This window comes from Dromaius novaehollandiae, chromosome 4, assembly GCF_036370855.1.
Source record: "Dromaius novaehollandiae isolate bDroNov1 chromosome 4, bDroNov1.hap1, whole genome shotgun sequence".
In the NCBI taxonomy this organism is placed as follows: domain Eukaryota; kingdom Metazoa; phylum Chordata; class Aves; order Casuariiformes; family Dromaiidae; genus Dromaius; species Dromaius novaehollandiae.
This window is the reverse complement of record NC_088101.1, coordinates 75,997,124-76,019,231: the sequence shown is the minus strand read 5'-3', so window position 1 is coordinate 76,019,231 and position 22,108 is coordinate 75,997,124. Positions and strand designations below refer to the sequence as shown.

At 39.9% G+C, this 22,108-nt stretch overlaps 1 protein-coding gene across 4 annotated transcripts in view; it reads left to right on the top strand.

Moving 5' to 3' along the window:
* The window catches only part of AFAP1 (actin filament associated protein 1), a 117,740-nt gene that overhangs the window by 78,510 nt on the left and 17,122 nt on the right, over positions 1-22,108 (top strand). For all 4 annotated transcript variants that reach the window (XM_064511478.1, XM_064511476.1, XM_064511477.1 and 1 more), the window contains 6 exons: positions 241-420; positions 10,016-10,108; positions 11,826-11,910; positions 15,028-15,177; positions 18,149-18,360; positions 20,253-20,398. In XM_064511478.1, the coding sequence (XP_064367548.1) occupies positions 241-420; positions 10,016-10,108; positions 11,826-11,910; positions 15,028-15,177; positions 18,149-18,360; positions 20,253-20,398 (866 nt within the window). The remainder of the gene's footprint in view (positions 1-240; positions 421-10,015; positions 10,109-11,825; positions 11,911-15,027; positions 15,178-18,148; positions 18,361-20,252; positions 20,399-22,108) is intronic.

Below are 22,108 nucleotides of genomic sequence, written 5' to 3'. Positions count from 1 at the left end.
CCATATGTTGTACCTGTCGTGCAATAAAAAACCTCTGTTAATATCAGTCTGGAAGTAATTTTGCTCTACAAAGGGGATGTGGAGGAGAAATGCAAGTTAGCATTGGCTAAACTTTGTGGTATGTCATAAAGGGATACATGGGAAATATTGAAAATTAAAAATAGCATTTCTATGTAACAACAGCTTTCCCAAAAAGTTCAAAAAGGTGAGATTTAACTTACATTCCTTATATTTATTTAGTGTTATAAAAGTTCCAAGGACCAGCAACCTCAGATGGAGCTGCTGTTGAATGACTGCAGTATCACATACATTCCCAAAGACAGCAAAAAGAAGAAGCATGAGCTGAAAATCACTCACCAAGGAGCGGATGCGCTGGTTCTAGCAGTACAGAGCAAAGAGCAGGCGGAACAGTGGCTAAAGGTAAGGTAGAATTGCTGAGCCAAAGCTTTTCCACTGACAGAAGTCCTTTTGCCTGGTCAAGTTCTATTGAAAACTGAGATTAGGACAGTAATTTTCAACCAGTTCCAGACCACTTACATCCCATCTAAACTGGGGCTGTGGAAATTCGAGACTTAATGTCCAGGCCTTGAGGAACCCAGGAGCTCCTTGTAAGCAGCTCCTTGGGCAGACAGCAATTCAGTACTGTACAGCTGCTGCTGTTGCAGATGTTTTTCACTCCTGGTTGCACAATAACCTGGCACCAAGAGATGTGAATTCCCCTCCTCGCTGTCTCAATCTCGTTTTGCAGAAGACTTTGCTGGTTAGGGTACATGCTCAGTGAGCTGCAGGCTCAGGTTGCTGTTGGATAGGTGTGTATGGATAGCCACTAAGGCTACTATGAAGAACTTGAGCATAGCACCACCACAGTCATCTTTTCTAAAAAATGAGGTGATACTTATTTGAATGACTCTGAATAGAGAAAAATTCTTCAGCTTCTGGTTGCTAAATAGAGTCGGCTAATCCTAGTTTAGCAGCATATCATCTGTTATGGTTTGTTTGGGAATGTAGACTTCTGAGAAATAGGATTTTGTCATCTTCCACTCCTTTCTGTTCAGTGTCTAAAAATGTGGAAAATCCCAGCACAAGTGCTGCAGTTTTAGATCCTAACCAGACTACTAGTATTTATGTTGGACTTTACCAGTCTTAGATGTGGAGGTCAGTGAAGTAGTGTGGGAAACTACCGCTGCAGTTTCATGGCTTGTTTTAAGGCCTTTAAATCCAGCCCTTTAAATGCATGTAAAAGTCTGAATGCATAAGACTCATCAGGCGTTCTCCATGCTGTGTTCTGATCTAACCTTATATGGTGCTTATTTTGCTAAGAATAAATTGTGTTTTTCCAAACACAATCGAATTAAACACGTAGGAATTTCCTGATGACAGTTTTTCTGTAGAAGGAGGAGAAATAAAATGCTTAAGAGGTATGAGATCTACTGAAGGCTAATTCAACAAATGGAAAATTAATCTGTAATTTCCTATTTTGCAATATTTGAATATACCTTTTAGGGTTTTGCTGGGAGTGTGTGTGTGTGTGTGTGTGTGTGTGTGTGTGTGTGTGTGTGTGTGTGTTGTGTTTGACTGGGAGTTTCTATCTTAGAAAATGCAGTGTTGTCTTTTTAATAAAAACTAAAGGCTGTCATGAATTTTATAGGCTTTTTCTAACATTATTATTTTGTTTTATCTCCTAACACCATGTAAGTGATCTATTAACTCACCTAGTGTTTCAAAAACACTGATTGGAATGAAGTGATATTCACAGGTCATCCTCTTTTCCAAGGGAATTCCACTGCAATTAGATCATAGTAACTGCCCCATTATTTCCTGAGTTGTTCTAAACTTGAATTTGATAATGCTGAATACATTGGCACTAACCAGACTTTCTTTCATTACAATATTTTTCTTTTTTTATTTATACATAAAACATTCCCCAGACAGACAGACAGAGCACTGCTAAATTTTTTCCGTATCACAGATGCATTCCTGCTACTAGTTTTAAAAATTAATTTTGTATATTGCATGTTAGCAAAACTCTATGTGCTGAGGATGAACGGCTGGGCAGTGTGCTGTCTGCAAAGTGTTTGGACACAGACTGACAGCACTTAGTCCCTTCACATGGTAAAGCTCTATTAATAAAGGTCTTCAGCTACATGGCAATGCAACTGTATGCTCAACGTCCAGCTCCTCGGTGCTGCTGGAGCACCTCCAGTCTGTACACTACAAATTACCTTCCCAACAACAAACCTAAACTGGTTTATGCAGTTCTTGCAACAGCTGCAAGGTTTTCAGAAAGTACAGCTTTTCAGTAAAAGGCAGTGGTTTTGCATTTTTAACAGTACATCAGAATTCAAGGCTTTTTTTTATTGTGAAAATAATTATTTTTTGCTCATTCAGCCCTCACTTCCAGTGAGCTCTGGAAATCTTGTGTGGATTTATGTAGGAAGTTACCACACTGCATTATCTTGGGAGAAGTGATTTGAGCTTTTCCTGCCTGTCAGTCCGAGGCATGCTCCCACCCAAGCTCTCTGTCAGCAACGTATGATTTCTGTAGTCAATAAAATGGGCAGATTCAGAGCCTCTGGCGATAGAGGAAGGTCTCTGCAGCCATCTTTTTTAATCATAACACACCTTTTCTATCAAAGATCCGATAGGCAGTGCAGCCAGGTTATCAGGCAGGCACAACAGGTTCTCATGAAGAATCGCGTGTGTAATTGTCAGGTCAAGGCTTTCCTCTGAGCCTGAAAAGCTCAAAACGGCTGTGGAAGCCAGAGCCACTCAGGAGATATTCCCACGAGAGCTAAACCAGATGATTTTTTTAAAACAGCAAGATGTAATCGGTATAAAAGATATTTACTCTGGCAGACAATTTTAAAATATCAATTGGAAGACAAGTGATGTTAAAGCAAGTAGAGGTGAAATAAATGCAGAGTATTTTAGACTTTTTTTTTGGTAAAGATGACACCAAAAAACAGCTGATAAACCTAGTGTAAATTGAAGTCTAGACTGGAAACCACAAGGGGAGTTTCAGGTTTACCAGCTAACAAATGCTTGATGTAAAAGAGATAGCTGATGTCACCAAAAAGTCTGTCAAGATTGCAGAGCATCAAGCGTAACCAGTACAAATTCCAGGCTACAGTTGAGATCATAGCAGTAATACAGTGTGCAACATAAAGTGGTGGAAATTTCCAGACTGGAGTTCTAAAATGTACCCACAAAAATGTACATGAAAAAATATATGCAGTTATACACTCTGACCCAAACATGAGCTCTTTCCATGCGTGCTTGAGTATATGTGCATCTGTGTGCACTTTTCTGCCTTTGCGGTCAAGAAGGGAATTAAAATCTGCCTGTTTTTCTCAGCACATCCAACATTGAAACTAGGTACTTATTTGTCAGCATCCCTGGGAAATGCTGCATTAAAAATAAAAGGACTACTAAGAACATGACATTACAAGAAGATGCTTGTTTACTGGCTTCGTTCATACAGATGAATGTGTGCTGTGTGCTGCACCTTCAACCTAGACCACAAAAAAGTGTGCTTAACATTAAAAATCAGTCGATGCCAGAGAAATGAAGTTTTAGAGTAGCTTCTTGTAGAGGACCAGTAGAGGAGTGAAATGGTCAGTGTCCATCCCCGAGGCCTTCCCCTCCTCCTAGCATTGCCTCCTGCATACAGGTATTTCTGGTGTTTCTCCATCTTATCATGCGATAAGGAAATCTGTCATTTTGAAATACTGGACTTCATTTTCATTTTTTCCTAATGTTATCCTCCCTTTGTTAACTTTTCTTTACTTTACTGCATGCAGCCATGGTTTGCTGCAACGTCTTCAGTTTTCATAAGCCAAGTGGGCTAGAAGCTGCAACAGAACAGAGAATATTCCAGGCATAAATAGGTGTATGTGGATCATTTTAGTTTTTCCCTGAAGAAAGAAAAAATTAAGATTGTGACTGCATACAGTCTTTTAAAGACCCAGCAACATTCCTCAGAAGACTCTTAATACAGTTGTCCTACCCAGTTTCCATCTCTGATAATTGCATGTTGCCTTGAGTAAAAGTGTTTGAAAACATCTTTTTTTCACTGCCCTGAGCTTAGTGAGTGGAGTTTAGTAGCTTCTGGATTTCACTCTTCATGTGGACTGGGTTTTACTGAGGAATAAACTGCTGACAGAGCTATTAGCTTACCAGTTTAAATTAGCACAAAATTGACTTTGTAATTGTAAACATTATGTGGCTAGTTTTACTTTCTATGGGAATTTCCAGCTAAAGATCTTAAAACACTTCAAATATTAAATAATGTTCCCCAAAGAGGTTATTATCTCCATTTTGTAGCAGAGTAAAGTCAAGTGCTGAATGATCATGCCTTAAAACTGACTGGAAAAAAATGCACTTGGGGATGCGTACTCTGTATAACCGATTTCCATACAGCATTTGTTGGCTTTTAAGTAACTTCAGTAACACACTGTGTCCCAAGACAGGCTGAGTTCTTCCTGTACCGCACATCACCACCAGCAGTAAAGGCTTTGCAAAGCAAATTGAACCTCCCAGGACTTACGCCCCCATTTTCTTAGTAATATGTTTTTAGTTACATCATTTCAAGCCATTGAGAGGTCAGTATGTTTTCCTAAGAGCTGCTCGAGGTATAATGTGGAGACCCAAAGGACTGATTTGTGTGCAGGAGCTTTGACCATCCTGCCGCAGAGTCCCCACCAGCATGGTCTGACAACGTGGGAAGACCCCAGCTCGCCCATGAACCAGAGCGTGTTTGTGCAACTGGCACTATGGAAAACAATATATTACTTACAAAGAGCAAATGCAGTATGTAAATCAAAAAAGCAGTGGATACAGAACCACAAAGATCCTATTTGCACATTTTCTCAGGGATGAATTTTCCTTTAAGTTCCTGGCTAAAATCACAAATACAGACTGCAGCGGATCTCAGCACAGAACTGAGCAGGGCTGACACTTAGTCCCCTGTTTTAATCATTAGGTAGTTATTGCTTTCCTACTGCTGTTTCCCTTCTTTTTGAGCTCATGGCTTGAACTGCTTTCTCTCTTCTACTTGCAGCTATGTGTAGAAAGATATTTAAATCGCGCCCAGTTCAGGTTTGCAGCCTGAAGCGCTGCTGCCGGGGCCGGGGAGCTGGCTTCCCCTGCGAGGGGCACCTCTCCCTCCGCGGCCGCAGTGCCTACAGCCGCGTTCCCCAGCACGACTCGGGCTGTATATGGCCGTATATGGCAATAGACTGCTTGGAAACCATGCAGGAGAGAGGATGCAGGGGTTGTATTGGTTGAGTATGTCAGAAAAGAATTTTTAAGAGGATATACAGGCACTAAAGATAGGCCTTTTTAAGGGGATATCCAAGCAGTTAGGATAGGCCTGCTGGCTGCCAGAATCTCACCCCACTTTGCTCAGATAAACAACAATAAGGAAGAAAATGAATCTTTTCAGGCTAGGGTATTCTTGAGAATGATGTTTTCCAGTACACAAGCTAAAGGGGGTCTCTTTTGAGGACTCACAGCATAGGTTATGTGCATAACGTCTGCTTTTCCCCCAATTAATGAGGGTTGCTGACTGTGAACTCCGTGGCGCATGTCTTCTGCTTTTCTGCAAAGTACTAGTAAAATTTTGATGCTCTGTTAAGGAGAAGGCTGTAACTGGCATAGTTAAATATATGTAGTGCAAGTGGTCCAGAAGAGAGACAGGATGAGACTATGATCATGCAGGGATGGTGAAGAGTCCTGGAAAGTCACTACTTCGCGGGCACTCGGTAAGGAGCGTTACAGGAACGAAAAATACTGGGTTAATTCTGAAGCCAGTCCTTTTCCTTCTGCTTTATTGTGCATAAGCTGATTTCAGCTTTACCGTATTCCTTATCTTCAGAGTTAAGAAGAGACAGGCGACAAAGACTTCAGTTCTTCCCACTAGAAGCAGTGCCTGTATTCTGTGAAACACATGGGTAGATGGGAGGCATTGGTTTGTTGGTTGGATTTTTAGCCCAGGTTCATAAAGAAATGAAGCAACTGTGTAGTCAAACCATCAGTGTTGTCCGTAATCACTTCTGAATTCATTCATTTTTAAACTTAGTGCTTTCCTTGCCTGATTTAGAAGACAGTGGCAGGCTCACAGGCATTAAATTTCTGAGTTTCATGAAAACAGGCACTGGGTAGAAGAGAGGACACTATAATCACGTCCCTATGGTGCGCAAGTCTGTATCCTGAACTCATCCCATGGTATCCACCAGGAGTGAGATTTACACATTCCTCAAATGCAGGAAGAGTTTCAGCCACTCTTAGTCCTTATTAGGTACCAGAGAGTTCAACCACAACGAACCAGCCATAATTGAAGTCTTCTGCTCAGAATTTGTTGGGTTCCTTTGTGGCAGGTTCGGGATGGCAAGGAGCTGGCTTTCTGGTTTTACTGCAGAGCCGGTACTTTTATCTGGAGCCTTTGAAGGTAGCTAGAAAATTCTCATGATTCGATCCCTACAACTTTACATGTAAAAGAAATAAAGGTACGGCAGGTATTTTGCCTCCAGTCATGCTATGTCATTTAAAATAGAATACGATAACTATAGAAATTTGTGGATGAGTGCAGGTATGAAGGTTTTATAGTAAAAGTTGGTGATTCCATAGTAAGATATTTTTAAAGAGAGAAATATTCCAGACACATCACATGGCAAAAATTCCACTGACTTCACCCATCCTTGTTAACTGCCTAGGGCAGAGAATCTTTCCAGCCCTATAACTGCAAATATTTCCCCTCTATTCCTGATGTCACTGAAGTCGCTGCAATACACTTTTGTATATCCTGAGCCATCTGGGGATTCAAGGTCTTTCTATAATATAGATATGGAAAAATAGTATAGTTCAGGCTGCACAAACATTTTCCAAGTTTGCATTCAGACGAGGCAGTTCTGAAGTCTAACGGTTGTAATATTGTAATGGTAATTGTATTTAAAATTCTTTTGATGGAATAACAGGATTTTATTTTAAATGTATTTAGCTTTGAATCTGTCCAAAGAAATGAAAGACCTTCCGTTTTCTGATTATGTTTGCTCATATATTTTAAATAGGTTAATATATATTCCATCTGCAATCTCAGTTTGATTTTCCTGACAGATCACCGTGTGTGTGTGTGTGTGTATGTGTGTGTGTATTATGTACAAATGTATTTGTGGTGAGAAAAAGAGAATGATTTTCTTTTTCTTACATGTGTGAAAATATAAACAAATAATGAAACTGGTCATTTTTCTTGAGGTTTGGAAACATACAGATAACTAATACTAATATACTCAGTACAGCCATCCAATGTATGCCATCTTATTGAAATATAACATGTTGAAATATAACACAATTTTATTTCCTCTAGTTGTAGAACTGTTGTCATATTTTCATATTTTTCATATATTCATATTTTCATGCATTTCATTCCAGTGGATAAAAGTTTACTCACCTCCTTTCCCCACTCTCACAACTTTTCTTTTTATGAAAATAATGTTATTTTTTATTCACATGATTCCAGGAGATGGAACATAGAAAAAATGACAAGAACTATGAGTCTTGTGATTAAAATTATGCAAGTTGGCAACACTGGTGGAATGTTTTGTCCTTAAAGTTTTGAGTTAAAGCTATAAGCATGAGAAAACCACATTTGTAATGGCAGCTGTCTGCAAACGTAATTATAGAGAGTACATCCAGGCAACCATTATATATTAAAGCCATTCATCCTGCAGAGCTCTGAAAAGCTGAGTTTTGTGCTGTGTATCGAACACAATTATATTGCACATAGAAGGTGATGCACAAGTCTGCCAGTGAATCCCTTGAACCCAGATGAAGTGTTGGATCCTTGAGTAAGCATTTACTTGAGATCTGGCCATGGGCTTCCATTTGATACTGTGTCATTTTTCGAATCAAAATTTAATTACATCCCAATTAAACTCTTCAGGAAAACTTTTCCTTAAATATGTGAGGTATGATAAGAACCATATTTACTTGAGTGCATGACTTTGCACATACTACTCAGTTATTGCTGCCAAATCATTTCCCTCTGTACTGTCTGTAACTCCCATTACTATCCGCCTCTGCCAAAATTAACTAACTGTGTGGTGTGAGCAGATGCTGAAAACATGAGCTGTTGTATCAGGGTCATGCAGGAGACAGAAATGAATGTTCCCAGAAGCTGTACATTCACATTTCTTTAGGAAGAAAACAGCAGTGTACTTCCACCAAACTGAAGAACAGCAACTGAAGGAGAAAACAATACTCAGGAACAAGTTCTTGTGCGTTTGGGGGGATGCAGGGCTAAGTTTAAGGCTGAGGTGCAGTATCTGCTTCTCTGCAATAAAATGCTCCAACAGCTATATCTCAATTTTCTCTTACAAAGCATGCCAAGTGCCATGAATTTGATAATACTGTGTTTATGTTTCTGAGACAAGATACAGAGAAGTTTAGACAGTCAAGAAAGGATACTGAAGCATTTTAAGATATTAGCTCAGGGCTAAAAATGCAGGTTCATTTCTTTGCTCGGCGTAGATTTTTTTATGGGACATTGGGTGAACGATTTAATCTTGCTTTTGTTCCCAAGTTCTTCATCTGTAAAATGGGGCTGCTGCTCTATCTTACCATATGGGATATAGTGCATTTAATTTATGATGTGCTTGTGAATTGTAGCAATAGGGTCTTTGTAAGCTCATAAACATTTGATTTGTTTAGTTTTATTCTTAAAAGGAACTTCAGTGCTGTGAAAGCAACTATAAAACCACGTTTGGTGCCATCTTTAGGTCTGAAGTGGTTTCCACATCAAAATTGGTTCAGTTTGAAACCAAGATGATGTTGTCTGTTGCTTTGCTTTTCCTCGCCATTTAAAGCAATCAATCAGGATTTTGACAGTTAGAAATTGCTGTTTTCCCTGGAATCGAGAGTTCTGCAGGTCAGAGCCTCCTCTCCACTAACCATACCTGAGATAAACAGCGTAAAGGGAAAAATCTGCATATGTAAACATGAACAGGAACATATAAACATGTAAAGAGAAAAGCTCACACGCCTAGTCACAATGCTTCCAGCAGAAGATGCCTTTCTTCGGCAGCCTGGCTCTGCTGTCCGTACGCGTCTAACGCGGCTCTCGGCCGTGGCGCGAAGCCAAGCGCACGCTCAGCATGGAGCTGCATTGACGGCCAAGCCCTATTCGTGTTAGCAGGAGCAATTTGGGGCTGATAATTGGAAGGTGGTAACCTCATTAAAGAAGCAAACTTAATGATGTCCATTGAGAATCAGCAAAAGTGACTATCTTTGCCTATCCTGGGTTCTTTTGTGTAGTTTCAGGTTTTGAACTCCCTTAAATTCAGTCAAAATCTCAGTGAATTCCAGGTTCTGAATTTTTATTTAACATTTTAAAAGCAGACGTAATGCCATTCCCATCTCCGAGAATGCATTTACGATTACTTTGACCTATGCCTTTATGTCAATGTGCAAGTATAATAAGAAAATACCACAAAATACCACTGCTTAGTATGAACTGTAAGTCGCCCAGCACTTCATTAGTTCTTCAACAGCAAAAAAAAAAGAGCAGCTGGGTAGTGTATTATGCAAAAGTATTATCCTTTGACTTGCGGGACCTTGGAGCCAATCCCACTTTTTTGTCATCGTAATGAAATTAATTTGGTGGTGCAAGCTGAGTTCATGTTGCAAAACTACCCCACAGAAATTAGCAGTTCTGTTGGTTTCTTTACTCGGGAGATGCCTGGAGCTTAGCTTGTCTAGAAACTGAAACCTACCACCCCTAGACATCACATCTCCTCCAGGTCGTACATGGAATGACTGTGGGCGGCAATGTGGAGAGGCTCGTGTAGTGGCAGCCTGCCGAACACATTGCCTGTGGACAGAGAGATGTTCACACTGCAGCTTCTTTTAACTTTCGGGCTAGTAAATATTTGTATGATTCCCAGTTCTCCTTAACATTCATATACAATTTCTCTGATTTGCATTTGTTGACTAATTAATAGGTTTTGCTTTGTCTCTTAAGGTTATAAAAGATGTGTGCAGCAACTGCACTGGAGCTGTGGACTCGGATGGGCCGTTATCTAGTTCTCCGGTGCACAAGACAGAACTGGAAAAGGTGAAGTTATCAAGAGTGATTAATGCAAAATTCCTTATGATTATTTATTATAGGGCACCACTAAACACCACATGGTTTAGGGGCTGTTCAGATCATAAAGTTGAAATTAAATTTAGTTTCTGGATTTGGTGCACTAATTTTATCACATTACACCATTTTGGGGGGGATAGTCTCAGCAAATATCTGCTGACTTGTGCTGCTGTTGAGCCTCTTTGTCCTTTTCATTTGTTTGGCTTTCTGCACAGATCCTGCAGACCTGAAATTTCCACCATCTTCTATTGATTTGGTCAAGAAAAACCAGCAAACTGGCTTATACCCATTAGCAGCTTCTTTTTAAATTCATACACACTAAGTGTGTATGGTGTGCAAGGTGTGGCGCAGAGATGGCCCTCTGCCACCTGCAAAGAACAGGCAGGGATGTGATGCTCATGGAAGAATGGCTGGAGACTGTGAGGAAGTTTTAAGGGAAAGTCTTTCCCTTTTTTGTTGAGAATTTAATTCTTAAAGAGCTCCCTGGGCATGCTGAGGTCACTGTTTTGGCAGACCCTTCCAGGCGTTCGTGCCGTAACACACAGGAACTTGGCTATTCGGATCTGGTTGCCTTGGCTCCCTTGACTCAGCAAGATAATAGAGCAAGAACGAGAAAGGACAATATTTTGCAGTGAATGAACAGTATGTTTCTGGCACCTGTTTAAGCCCCTACTGTGCAAAGGCATCCGTGTGAGCAGACCTTACTGAAGGGCCTATTGAAAAGTCGCACTGACAAAGGTTTTATCTCAAAACTCCTGTGGGCAAATTCTACCTTTTTGATGTAACGACATTGCTGTCAGTAGTATTACGTTACATTATACCGAGGAAACTAAGAGCAAAATATGTTCCATGATAGCTCAGATATTCTGACTTCACAAGCCAAAAGCTGTTGTGTTTGTGTATTTCTGCACATCTGCGCATTATTATGTGCATTATTATGTGCATGTGACATTAAAAAAATGTCATAAAATAGTTACTTTCTGAAATGCATGCCATAAAAAAGTGGTGTTGTATAACAAAAGTTCTGATTGTTTTTTGGGGGATAATCTGCATATCTTCTTCATGGCTTCACCACTCATGAGTAATGTGGTTACCACAACTGTGCCAGCATAAACTTTATACCACATCATCCCATGTTTCTTACCCAACCATTGCAGAATAATTGGTGCTAAAAGTTTATTTCACAAATATATTCTTTGCAGATACTGATTCCTGCACCACATAGGAATGCACTTTTTTCTGATATGTTGTAATTGTATATGCATATCTGAAGTATTTTTTAAAGAAATAGTTTTAAAGTTTGTCTTATCTGATCCATGTAATTGTTTATCATTCCTTGGCAGATTAAGAAACAGCAACATTGCAGAGTCTAGAAATGCCTTACAAATGCATTATGTGTAATAACATCTATTGAATTACGATTATCTAACTTAAAATATTTTGATTATACTACCAAATATAGACCTAAGTTGTGGTTAGGCTTTCACTGTGCTTTTCTAAAGCTTATATGATACTGTAAAAAAACTCTAAAACGGAACTTTTGACTATCTTCTGTTTGTCTTCCAAGTGGATGAGAGCTTCCAATGCGTTTTATTTCATAGTAAGCATAATTTTAAATGGGCTCCTGACACTGCTTTTGGCTCGGGTGACCACATGATATATCAGCTAATCTTTCTGTTCCTTGCAGAAGTTGTCGTCTGAGAGGCCAAGCTCGGATGGGGAAGGTGCTGTGGAAAACGGCATCACGACGGTGTGCAATGGCAAAGAACAAGGTACGTCTCAGAGGCAGAGGTGCTAAGTGTAAACAGTATGTGCAGAGAGAGATAGGAAGTAAAATAGGTTTGGCATTTATATTTTAAAGAAATAGGCAATAATGCCTTTAAATATTTTTATTAGTGTTCTTTTTAACTTGAAAGTTAAATTATGTCAAGTATGACTCCTTAAAACTTTGCGGGGACAGAAATCATTCAAGGTCGTGCAGGTAAAACAAATTTTAATGAGTGAAAGGACACAGAATATAGAAATCTTGACTTGGCTTTTTTTCTGTGTTCAAAATTGCACTCTTTTTCAGGGCAGCCAGTATGGGCAACTAACAGTTGTGTAGAGTAGCTAACTGTATACTGGCAACATACATAATGTGTGTAGTTTTTAAGCAAAAAACTATCACTGAATGCTAAAAGGAAATGAAAGAATCATGCATATGATATAGCTTTTATATATATGTATACACAGATATATACGTATTACTAAATATTATGCATGATTATATACATTAACACACTAAATACACATAATCATGTAATATTAGGAGGTTTGTGTGTGTATATAGGTATAAAATTTTATATGCATTACTGTGAAGCTGTGAAATTTTTTTTTAGCCCTTATAAATCTAACAAAGGCACCAGTGGGACTTTTGTGTGAGTTGTATCTAAAAAAATCAACCCTTATGCTCTCTTCCCTGCCCCCCTTTGTCCTCCCAAAAGTGGAAAAAATCCCATGAATCAGTTAGTTAGCTTCCCATGTAGCAACGGTATTTTAAGTTGAGCAAAGTGGACATTTTTCTGCAGTGGCCAAGAGGAAGGGTAATGTGAGCTGTAGTGAGCCCAACGTGTCGATACTGGCGTTGGTGCCAGAGCTGTCTCTCCCTTTGAGTCGATTCCTTCACCTCCTCCTTGTGTCCTTTTCCAAAGTTTCCTGAATACACAGATCTCTGTGACGTCCCCAACAGTATGCAACACAGTCAGTTGTGATTTCTAGACGCTGCAGTATATGGTTAGTTTTCCCACTATGAAATCTTCCACTAAGCTTTCAGAAACAAATCGCAGTACAGGTTTTAGCTCTGAAACCTGCTGAGCCCCTCTGTGAAACAAAAGCTGAACCTTTGTAGTCCAGGATCTCCAAAAGTGCCTGGTGACTCAGGTGCCCAGCTGGAGGCATTTTAAAGGAGCATAGGCTGTTGGAAAACCAGCACAGCTGAAGATGTCTCAAGTAGGGTAATTAGAAATACCAGTTGCCTGTGAAAACATTGACCTTCAGCTGTGTAGTGATGATAATAATAGGCATTAATGGCTGCAAGGAGATTAAAATATGCCTGGCATTGCTTTAAGTGGTTCTGGATGAGGTAACGGTATTGTGAATTGGCTTTAAGCAATGGAAAGGAAACACTATGGGAGTTCACTTAGCTGTACGCGGGAAGAGAGACTCCACAGAGCATTTATCTCCACGCTTTACTCGCAGCCTGGTCTTCGCTCTGCTCTTAACCAGCTTCTTATTTCGCTGCAGGGAAGGAAATGAGTAGAAAAGGTTTTTGTGACAAAAATCTCTTCCAGTCAGGCAATCAGTGTGTTCCCTAGGCTCCCAAAGATTAAGCCATAAAGGCCTGATTTGTGCTGCCTTGCTCTTCTACAGCAGAACAAAAAAAAACATGAACGGACAACAGGACATAAGGGGACGGGCTTATTCCCCTGGCTGTGCATGGTCATGAGAAAGCCTCCTTTGGCGTCTGTCCCACTTAGAAAGATCAGCCCTCTTTGGGGCATAGGGAGCATGGGTATTTGGTCCCAAACAGTGGACACAGGTGCTTTCCTGCTCTTCTCCGTGCCGCAGCTGCAGGTGTCCCTAGGCTGTGGCTGGGCGGGCCAGAAACCTGCATCCAGCCACATGCTGCCTTCAGGGGCTCCCTCAGGTTGAGGGTGAGGAGCACTGGGTTGTCCTGCCTCCCTAGAGCCTGGCAGCTCCTTGCATGTCTGGAGAGCGCAACGTAAGCTGTAAGCAACCATCTTTTAGGAAGGAGAAGATGTGACCTTTGCTTGTACACACTAGTCCTTGTTTTGGTATTTCTGATAAACTGCAATCCACACCTGAAAAGCAGCCTTTTCCCCCTCAGAACCGCACGTGGCAGATGACAGATTTGTCCAGTCTTGGCTGCAGACATAATTTCTAACAATTTTCCAAGTTTGCTAACAATTAAACTAAGTATGATAAATTACACCATTGTGACTTCCAAACTGTTTCTGTTTTCAGAGCATTCTTCATCTCAGTTCATCAATTCATATAATCATTCTGTTTAGTCTTAGCAATTTTTTTTCTTATTTTTCAATGAGTTAGTTAGGATTTTAGTCAGGTAGGCACTTGCAAAGATTTTATCCCCAGTCTTGGTCCTGTTACCTTCAGTAGTTCAATATACCTCAGTGCTTAGAGCCATAATATTGCCAGTAACATATTAAGTTTATGAAAACTTGGACTAGATGTTAGCAAAATCTTCTTTCTGCAGAGCTTTTCCTTTTAAGTCTGCATGATCATAAAAAGTGCAGACTTCTAATCATTGTCCTTATCCCACTAATTTAATTGTTAATAGCTAATTTACCCCACTCGTCTTTCCAAAAGGCATGTTGTGATAAGATACCTTAACCTCGTGTAAATGGCAGGGGTGTTTTTGCCAGGCAGGCATATCCTTTGTTTGTTAAATACTTAATTGTTAAACTATTTTGAGAAAAATGTTTAGGACCAATGAATGATCATCCAGTTGGATTTTTATTCTTATGTATATGAGGTAAATTTACATGCTGGTAGCTCAGTCATACTGATAAATTAGATGATGACTGCTGTGGAAAGAGACTTTCAGATTGAGTAGATTAGATAAAACACAAGCCTAATTTTTTGTTTTCCTTATCCTTTCATATGCCACGATTTTAATAGGATGAAAGATATTTATAGGTATCAGTATTAAGGAGGGCATATAAATGTATATCTCATTGCAGACTGCAACTTTTGTGTCAATGTGCATTTTGCAGAGGATTGTTTGTTTGAACTGTAATTTTAATTCAGGTTCTCCCTATTCACCAGTTTATTCAAACACACTAAAATGCACACTTTTGCTTTCTTGACAGTGAAAAGGAAAAAAAGTTCGAAGTCAGAGGCCAAGGGCACGGTGACCAAAGTAACAGGGAAAAAAATAACGAAGATCATTGGTTTAGGAAAGAAAAAACCATCAACAGATGAACAGACCTCATCAGCTGAGGAAGATGTTCCTACATGTGGTAAGAGATTTTTCTCTTTGAGTCTTAAATGTACTTTGCAACTAAAACTTTATCAAATTGTAGCCTAGAAATTCATATAAATTTGTTTAACTGCTTTGATTCTTACCCCAGGTTCAAAAAGATGCACTCAGACTGAAAGAGGTGCAGAGTAATCAAGAGCCTATCATTTGAGGAGGGACTTAAAGAGCTTGAGTTATTTAATAAAATGATAGCATAGGCCAAGAAAGAGTATCATTGCTGTCTGCAGAGAAGGTGAGGGGGAGGAGAAATGTGGACCAACAACAGAAAGAAACAAGAGCTACTTAAGCACAAGGATAATTTTCCAACATATAGATATGAAATTAATATAGACTGGATCATAAAATAAATTTAGGCTGAAAATAGAAAAGGGTTCTTGGTTGACAGAGGTGCTTTTATGATGAATCTTGCTGAGATTAAATGGGATGGCAATCATGACAGCAGTGGACCAGCCTCAGCCAAAGTGATCCCATTAGTTCTGGGTTCCTAAACTGGTGCATATTGCACAAAACCAATTTCTTGTCGGCTGTTTCAACTACTAGTGTTACACACACCCTAAGGCAACTGTACTGCTTGGTAACACCAAGAATGTGTATATAAAGGCATGCAGAAAATATGATAACCTTCTTCCTTACATTTTGCATCTTAGCTGTTAAAGTTTGCTCACTATTCAGGACTTTGTGTAACGCAGATAGCTGGTGTTTTCAGACAATGCAGTGTAGTGACATTCCCTGATACGCCTTCTGCTCTCCAGTATTAACTAATGAACACGTCTGTATGTGAACAAGGTTGAACCCACCCTTCTGCCAACCCATCCACCCCCCAAAAAATCCCGTAGAAAGCAAGCTGTGAAGCAGTTGCACAGGATTCTGAATATAGTCAGGGATAAAATTTTCCCTTTTAATTGATTAGGAAAACTTCCAGAAATCCAGAAAGCTGTGATTAGGCAGCAGCTGGCAGAACTCTTGGTTGCATGAAGCACAATAGATGCTTGCCCAGTGAGAACTTCACAGATCACAGGTGGCTCTCAAGCCACAGTTTGGGAATCATTCACATAAGCAAACTTTGATTAAAGAAGTGTGTGTATACACGTCTATACATCAGCTAAGTACAGATGTAATTTATCAACCAAAAGAACAGCTGGGAAAAGCTGTGTCCAGCCAGATACATCTTCTGAAGCATCTGGCTTCCATAAAAGCTCAAACTTCCTGGGTCTCATGGTCTGCTGATTATTCTGTATTATGTGAGATGTTAACCTCAGCTGTACAACCCAATTCATAGTATTTCTGTCATTATCTAGGATCTGGGCATAAGTATAGCCATTACTGTGGTCTGCTGTTAGCTCTACTCAACACCACTTGCAGATTTTATAAAAAAGTATATATTATAAGTGTTTAGGCTTTGGTCATTGCAGGAAGTCTTTGCAGAAGGAGTTTCTCAAGATCAGAAAATTGGCTCAGTGCAATGCCCTGGAGGCTGCTGCATAGTTAAGGGCTTTTTCACTTAATGCTCTGTCTCCCAAGAACAAAGGGAAAAGTGCAGCGGGGGCTGCAGGGGGGACACAGCCAGAACGGAAGTGGAAACCCACCTGTGCGCTGAGTCCCAAGGAAGACTCTTCACTACAGCAGCCGCCTGGGCTAAGCTGAACTGCGGATGCCCCGACTAGGAACACACACAAGGTGTGTCGGGCATGTCAGCTATTGAAAGTTTAAGTAGGGATATTCGGGAGGAAAAGCTTGGGGTCCTGCTTAGTCCAGATGAAGTATGAGGGCCTGGAAGAGCTTCTCTGAGAGGTGCAATGGGAGAAGCAGAGAAAAAAATATTGCCTGAAAAAAACCGGAACTATCCCTCCAAAATGAGCCAGCTGGCTTGCACATGAAGGCTTTTCCGTTTTTCGGGATTATGTTATATTGCACAGCTCTGCAGGTTTTGTTACAGGAGGAGGGAGGAAGGCTGGAGAATTTGATCATCACAAGGAACCAAAATCACAGGATTATGCACATCCTCCTTCTTTTTTTATGGCACCTTCTAGGATGTGCACAATTTTGATCTGCCATATCCTGTTGGATCAAGCTTTGACATTGGAACCATAATGTTGGAAGGGAAACTCAGAAAAATTAGGTGTCAAGTCATAGTTTTAATGAAAACCAAAGAGATAGCTGTCCAACATGATTAAGTGCTTAAATAAAAATCAGACATGAGAAAGAAGATAAATATTTTATATAAATTCTGGCCTCTGCAAGATATTATGTCATATCAACATGCTGAATTCATGTACCATTTGTAAAGGGGAACCAAAATTAAACCATCTTTTTTATTATTTATTTATTTCCAAACTAAATGAGACAGCAAAATTGTGCATTGTCTTGATTTTAAAGTTTGAATCTGGGATGATGGTCGCTATGGGACAAAGGAGGAAAAACACTGCCCATTTAGTGACACTGTATTTGTGAACATAAAAGTAGGGTTTTTAAAAGGCAATTTATTCATGAAATTTGATTTGTTGTAAGAATAGTGTTTTATCACTGAGAAAAAAAAATCTTGATTTAAAGCTTTTGTTCTAAAGTTTACCTAAATTTGATGTATATTTGTGTCTTGATTTTTAAAATAACATTTGTTTTATTTTCATTTGTATCAATAGGGATCTCTCAAATTCTGCTTTAAAAATGCTTCTCAAAGTTGCAAATGCAAAGTGCATTCTTCTTTCTAAATGAAATTAGACTGGGATAATCAACATGGGAAACTGGCTGTGCTAATCTGTTCCTCCTGGCAAAGCAGAAGGGATTGGCATTACATGGGTGAAGTTTATTATGTCTTTGAGAAACTGATTTTGGATGTTAACACAAACTAGCTCATCACCAAATCATATCCTAACAGCCGTGATTTCCCCCAGAAAATTTTGGGCAGTCACAGTTACTCAAAACCAAGTATCTCCTGTTTCATTTTATTGCAGGATATCTCAACGTGCTCTCAAATAACCGCTGGCGTGAGCGCTGGTGCAGAGTGAAAGACAATAAGCTCATTTTCCACAAGGACAGGACCGACCTGAAGACCCACATAGTTTCCATCCCACTCCGCGGCTGCGAGGTCATTCCCGGGCTGGACTCCAAGCATCCCCTGACCTTCCGGCTGCTTCGAAACGGCCAGGAGGTCGCCGTGCTCGAGGTGCAGTGGCTGTTAATACTATGCCTCCTCTGGACACCTGCAAGCTAACTTAGAGGAGCACTTTCATACAACCTGACCTTTCAAAAAACCTTTGGAATAATATTATTGCAGAGCTGGGTAATAAATATTGGAGGGAAAAGAAATTAAGATTTGCAGGCAAAGAAAAAAAATGAGATTTAGGGACAAGTTGCATACTGCAGTTCAGACAGCTTCTCCAGTAAGATGTTTCCACCATGCCTCTCTGTTCAGACCCTCCCTTGACCTGTTACTGAAATATCTGTGCTCCTTCTCTAGCCACACTCTCGTATCAGGGATAATATAACTACTTTAGGTAAATACCTTAGCAGTAATTAATTAATGGGTCACTGTTGATGGAAACTCTTTGGGCTCTTAACTCTCATTTATGTCTTCTACCTATATGAGTCACTTCTAGGAGTCTCGTTCTCTATCCGTATTAAGGTAAAACTGTGGTATGCCAGTCACCTGGTGAATTATATGCCACGTGTAAAGAGATGTCCATAAATACATGGACACCTCCTTACCACTGCCAAGGTCATACCATCATCTGCATTACAAGTACAGTAACTCCGTGGCTGGAGGAATGGGAACAAGGAATAGGACAGTTGTAGTCCAATGCAGCCCAGACAACTGATAACCTAAGCTGGGGAAATACTCAAGACTTTGGTGGGATCCCAGTTCTGAGAGCTGATGGCAGCTGCTGGTGACAGGCAAGCTGGTATGTGAAACCAGTCTGATCTGGAAAACTGCGTTCAGTGGCTCTGTCCATGTCAGATTACTGCATTCAACTTCTCTGCAGCAAATTCGAGGGTGTGATGTAACTGAGAAGTCAAAATGAAACTAAAAAATTGGGAAAAAAATCTATTCCTTTTCAGACCTTGTTAAACTTGGACTATGAAAAGTGGCCCATGTTTTTTTGTTTTTGTTTTTGTTTTTTTCCCCCCCTCATTAATTGTATTTGGCAAGCTGAAATGGGAAGAAACTCAAAGCCAGGTATAATGAAACTATAGGAGGAGGCAGCCTTTCATTTTCAGTGGCAGGGCAGACACTTTGAACACCCTGGGTTTCCTAGTGCAGTCATGTTAGGCTCTTGTCCTTGGAACAAGGCCTGTTACATGTGAGCGCTTCAGAGAATTTGAAAGACTAGGTGGCAATTTAAGGCACTGGGAAAGGTGATGAAACATTAAAAAAGATAATGGAAATTTAGAAGCAATTCCTATAGAAACCACACACTTTCCTTTTCCCCCCCATTTTTTTCCATTATGTATTTTGTTACTGTTTAACTTTGCAATTGGTGAGTTGAGGTGAAATACGGAGTTTCGAAAATTATTTGTAAGAGTAATCATGTTTGTACTTGTGCCATTAGGAAAACAAATACCATCAAACAGACAAATATATTGAAATTAAAAAAGAACCTAATATTTCTTCTAGTATTTCATTATTTTCTTTTCTCATTCCTACTTTGCATTAACATTTTCTTGTCAGGAATCATCCTAACTAAAATCCTCCAGACTAGCATATGAGAATAATGCTGTTGTAGCTTTCAGTTTTCTCAAATCTAAAATAAGTATCACACGAATCTAAATCCATTAGCCTCTATAGTTATTTTTTCTTCTTTTCTCGAGATTGCCCACTTAGTATTGCATTGTAACAGATGAGCACATAGCTTACTCAAAGTGCACTCCTTATAGCAAAGCAAACTGAATGAAAAGCCTGTTTTTTTTCAGGAGTTCGACAGAAAACAGAGCTTCTTGTGCAATATGGTAGCATTTTGTCAGCCAAGAAAAATGCACAGTTTTGAAATAACGTTTAAAACACCTTCAGTTCAGTGGCAGATTGTGGACCCTACGTACGCTCTTCCCCTCTCCTTATAGGCGTCATCGTCTGAAGACATGGGCAGATGGATTGGAATTTTGCTGGCTGAAACTGGGTCTTCCACAGACCCCGGAGCCCTGCACTACGACTACATCGACGTGGAAATGACTGCGAGCGTCATCCAGGCTGCAAAGCAGACCTTCTGGTAAGGCACGTTAAACTAGCCGGGCTGTTTCAGCACTGTGGGAATTTATATCCTTATGTCAACGCTCATGCCAAGACAGCTTATCAAAATCCCCCCCTTGGCAGATAGCGAACTCCTGAAGTGTCTCAGCAGCTCAGATGTGTTTAAGATTATCTTGTTGGCATCCTGCTAAGTTCTGTAAAAGATGCAGATGATATAGCTAACTTTATTCCAATCTTTACTCTTTTTTTCAGTAAGGCTACTTATTCAGTGCTATATTTTATTCCTCTATTTTGCCTGAAGCCTTAGAACTGTCACTGGAAAAAGACAAGTACGCTGAAATTTAAATAAATTTGTAGCTACCTAGATTACATTCATTTAGCTACTGGCTGTATTTATATCTGAACAGAACCACTAAAAAATGTGTAGCCAATTTAAGGCTCGGATAATCACACTCTCAGTGTTTTCATCTGAAATTCTTTTTTGGTTAATTGAAAAATTCATCAAGTTCACACCCATCCAATTTATTTTTGAATTTTAATTTAGGAGGTGGAATTTGAGCGGGAATATAGGCACAGCCCGGAAATTCTGTTTGAAATGTGAATCAGTACAGCGAATCCCTCATCACAGATCCTATGTCGTGTAGTAAGAAAAGCAAAGCACACTTAGCATCTATGCAGTGATTTCAGTGTTCAAATCAATTTAGGCGTTAAATCAGCATTTGGTGGGAAGGGACCGTCATTCTGCCTTGGCTACGTTGGATCGTTTAGCAACGTAGTGCGCGTGAATACTTGGGACATCTGGGATCTGCTGCTGCAGCCATAGCAGGTGGTTTCACAGGGTCAGAAGTGGGTTGCCTGACGAGACAGTCTGCTACGGCGTCCTCCCGTGAGGTGGTAGGCTCGCTCCGCGCTCTCGGCCATGAGGCTCTCCGCGCAACTTGGTAATTCGTCTGACTTAATAATATGTTAGCAAATCTCACCCTATCTTCCCGTCATAAATTTAAACAGACTGAAAGCACTGAAAAGGCAAAAAGCTTTGGAGTTTTCCAAAAAGCTCCTCCCTTAGCTAAGTGCTCAGGGAACTTTAGCGTGGGAAAGTGTGCGGCTTCATTCAGGCTCTAGGTCGAAAGACTCCTGGTAGAAATCAAAGTGACTCCGTGTTACCACGATCCCAGTTTTGTGAAAGCCAAATAATTCTGAGAGACTCAAAATTCATTTAGCTTATAGACTCCTGTTAGTATTTGTTTTGAAGTTAATAGGACTCAAGAAGTACATCCTGTGTTGACATGTATTTCTGCTTCAGTCAGCATCTAACACTAACCACATTTAAGAAAGAAATAGATTGGAAACCTTTTCCCCCAAATACTGCTTGGCTTTCCTTTTCTGAACAAATATGATACTAATTGGAGCCAAGTGAAAAAACATATGCAACTAGACCACATATTAGGAAGGAATGTCAAACTTAACTTGCAAAATAGCAAAATTCCCCTTTTAAGAAATTGTTCAAATTCATTGGATGTCTTTAAAAAGGCTGCAAGAGCTTGTCAATAAGCAACTAGAGTAGCTGTCTTCTGATTTTCAGCTACTCCTAGAAAATTAGGATAAATGACAGTGATACCGAAGTGTTAATAAAATATTATTGACAGTCCTTTATAGAATGAATAGCAGTGTTTTAAATTGACTGCAGTTATCATTAAAGATATGATTATCATTAAATCACATCAGGTTT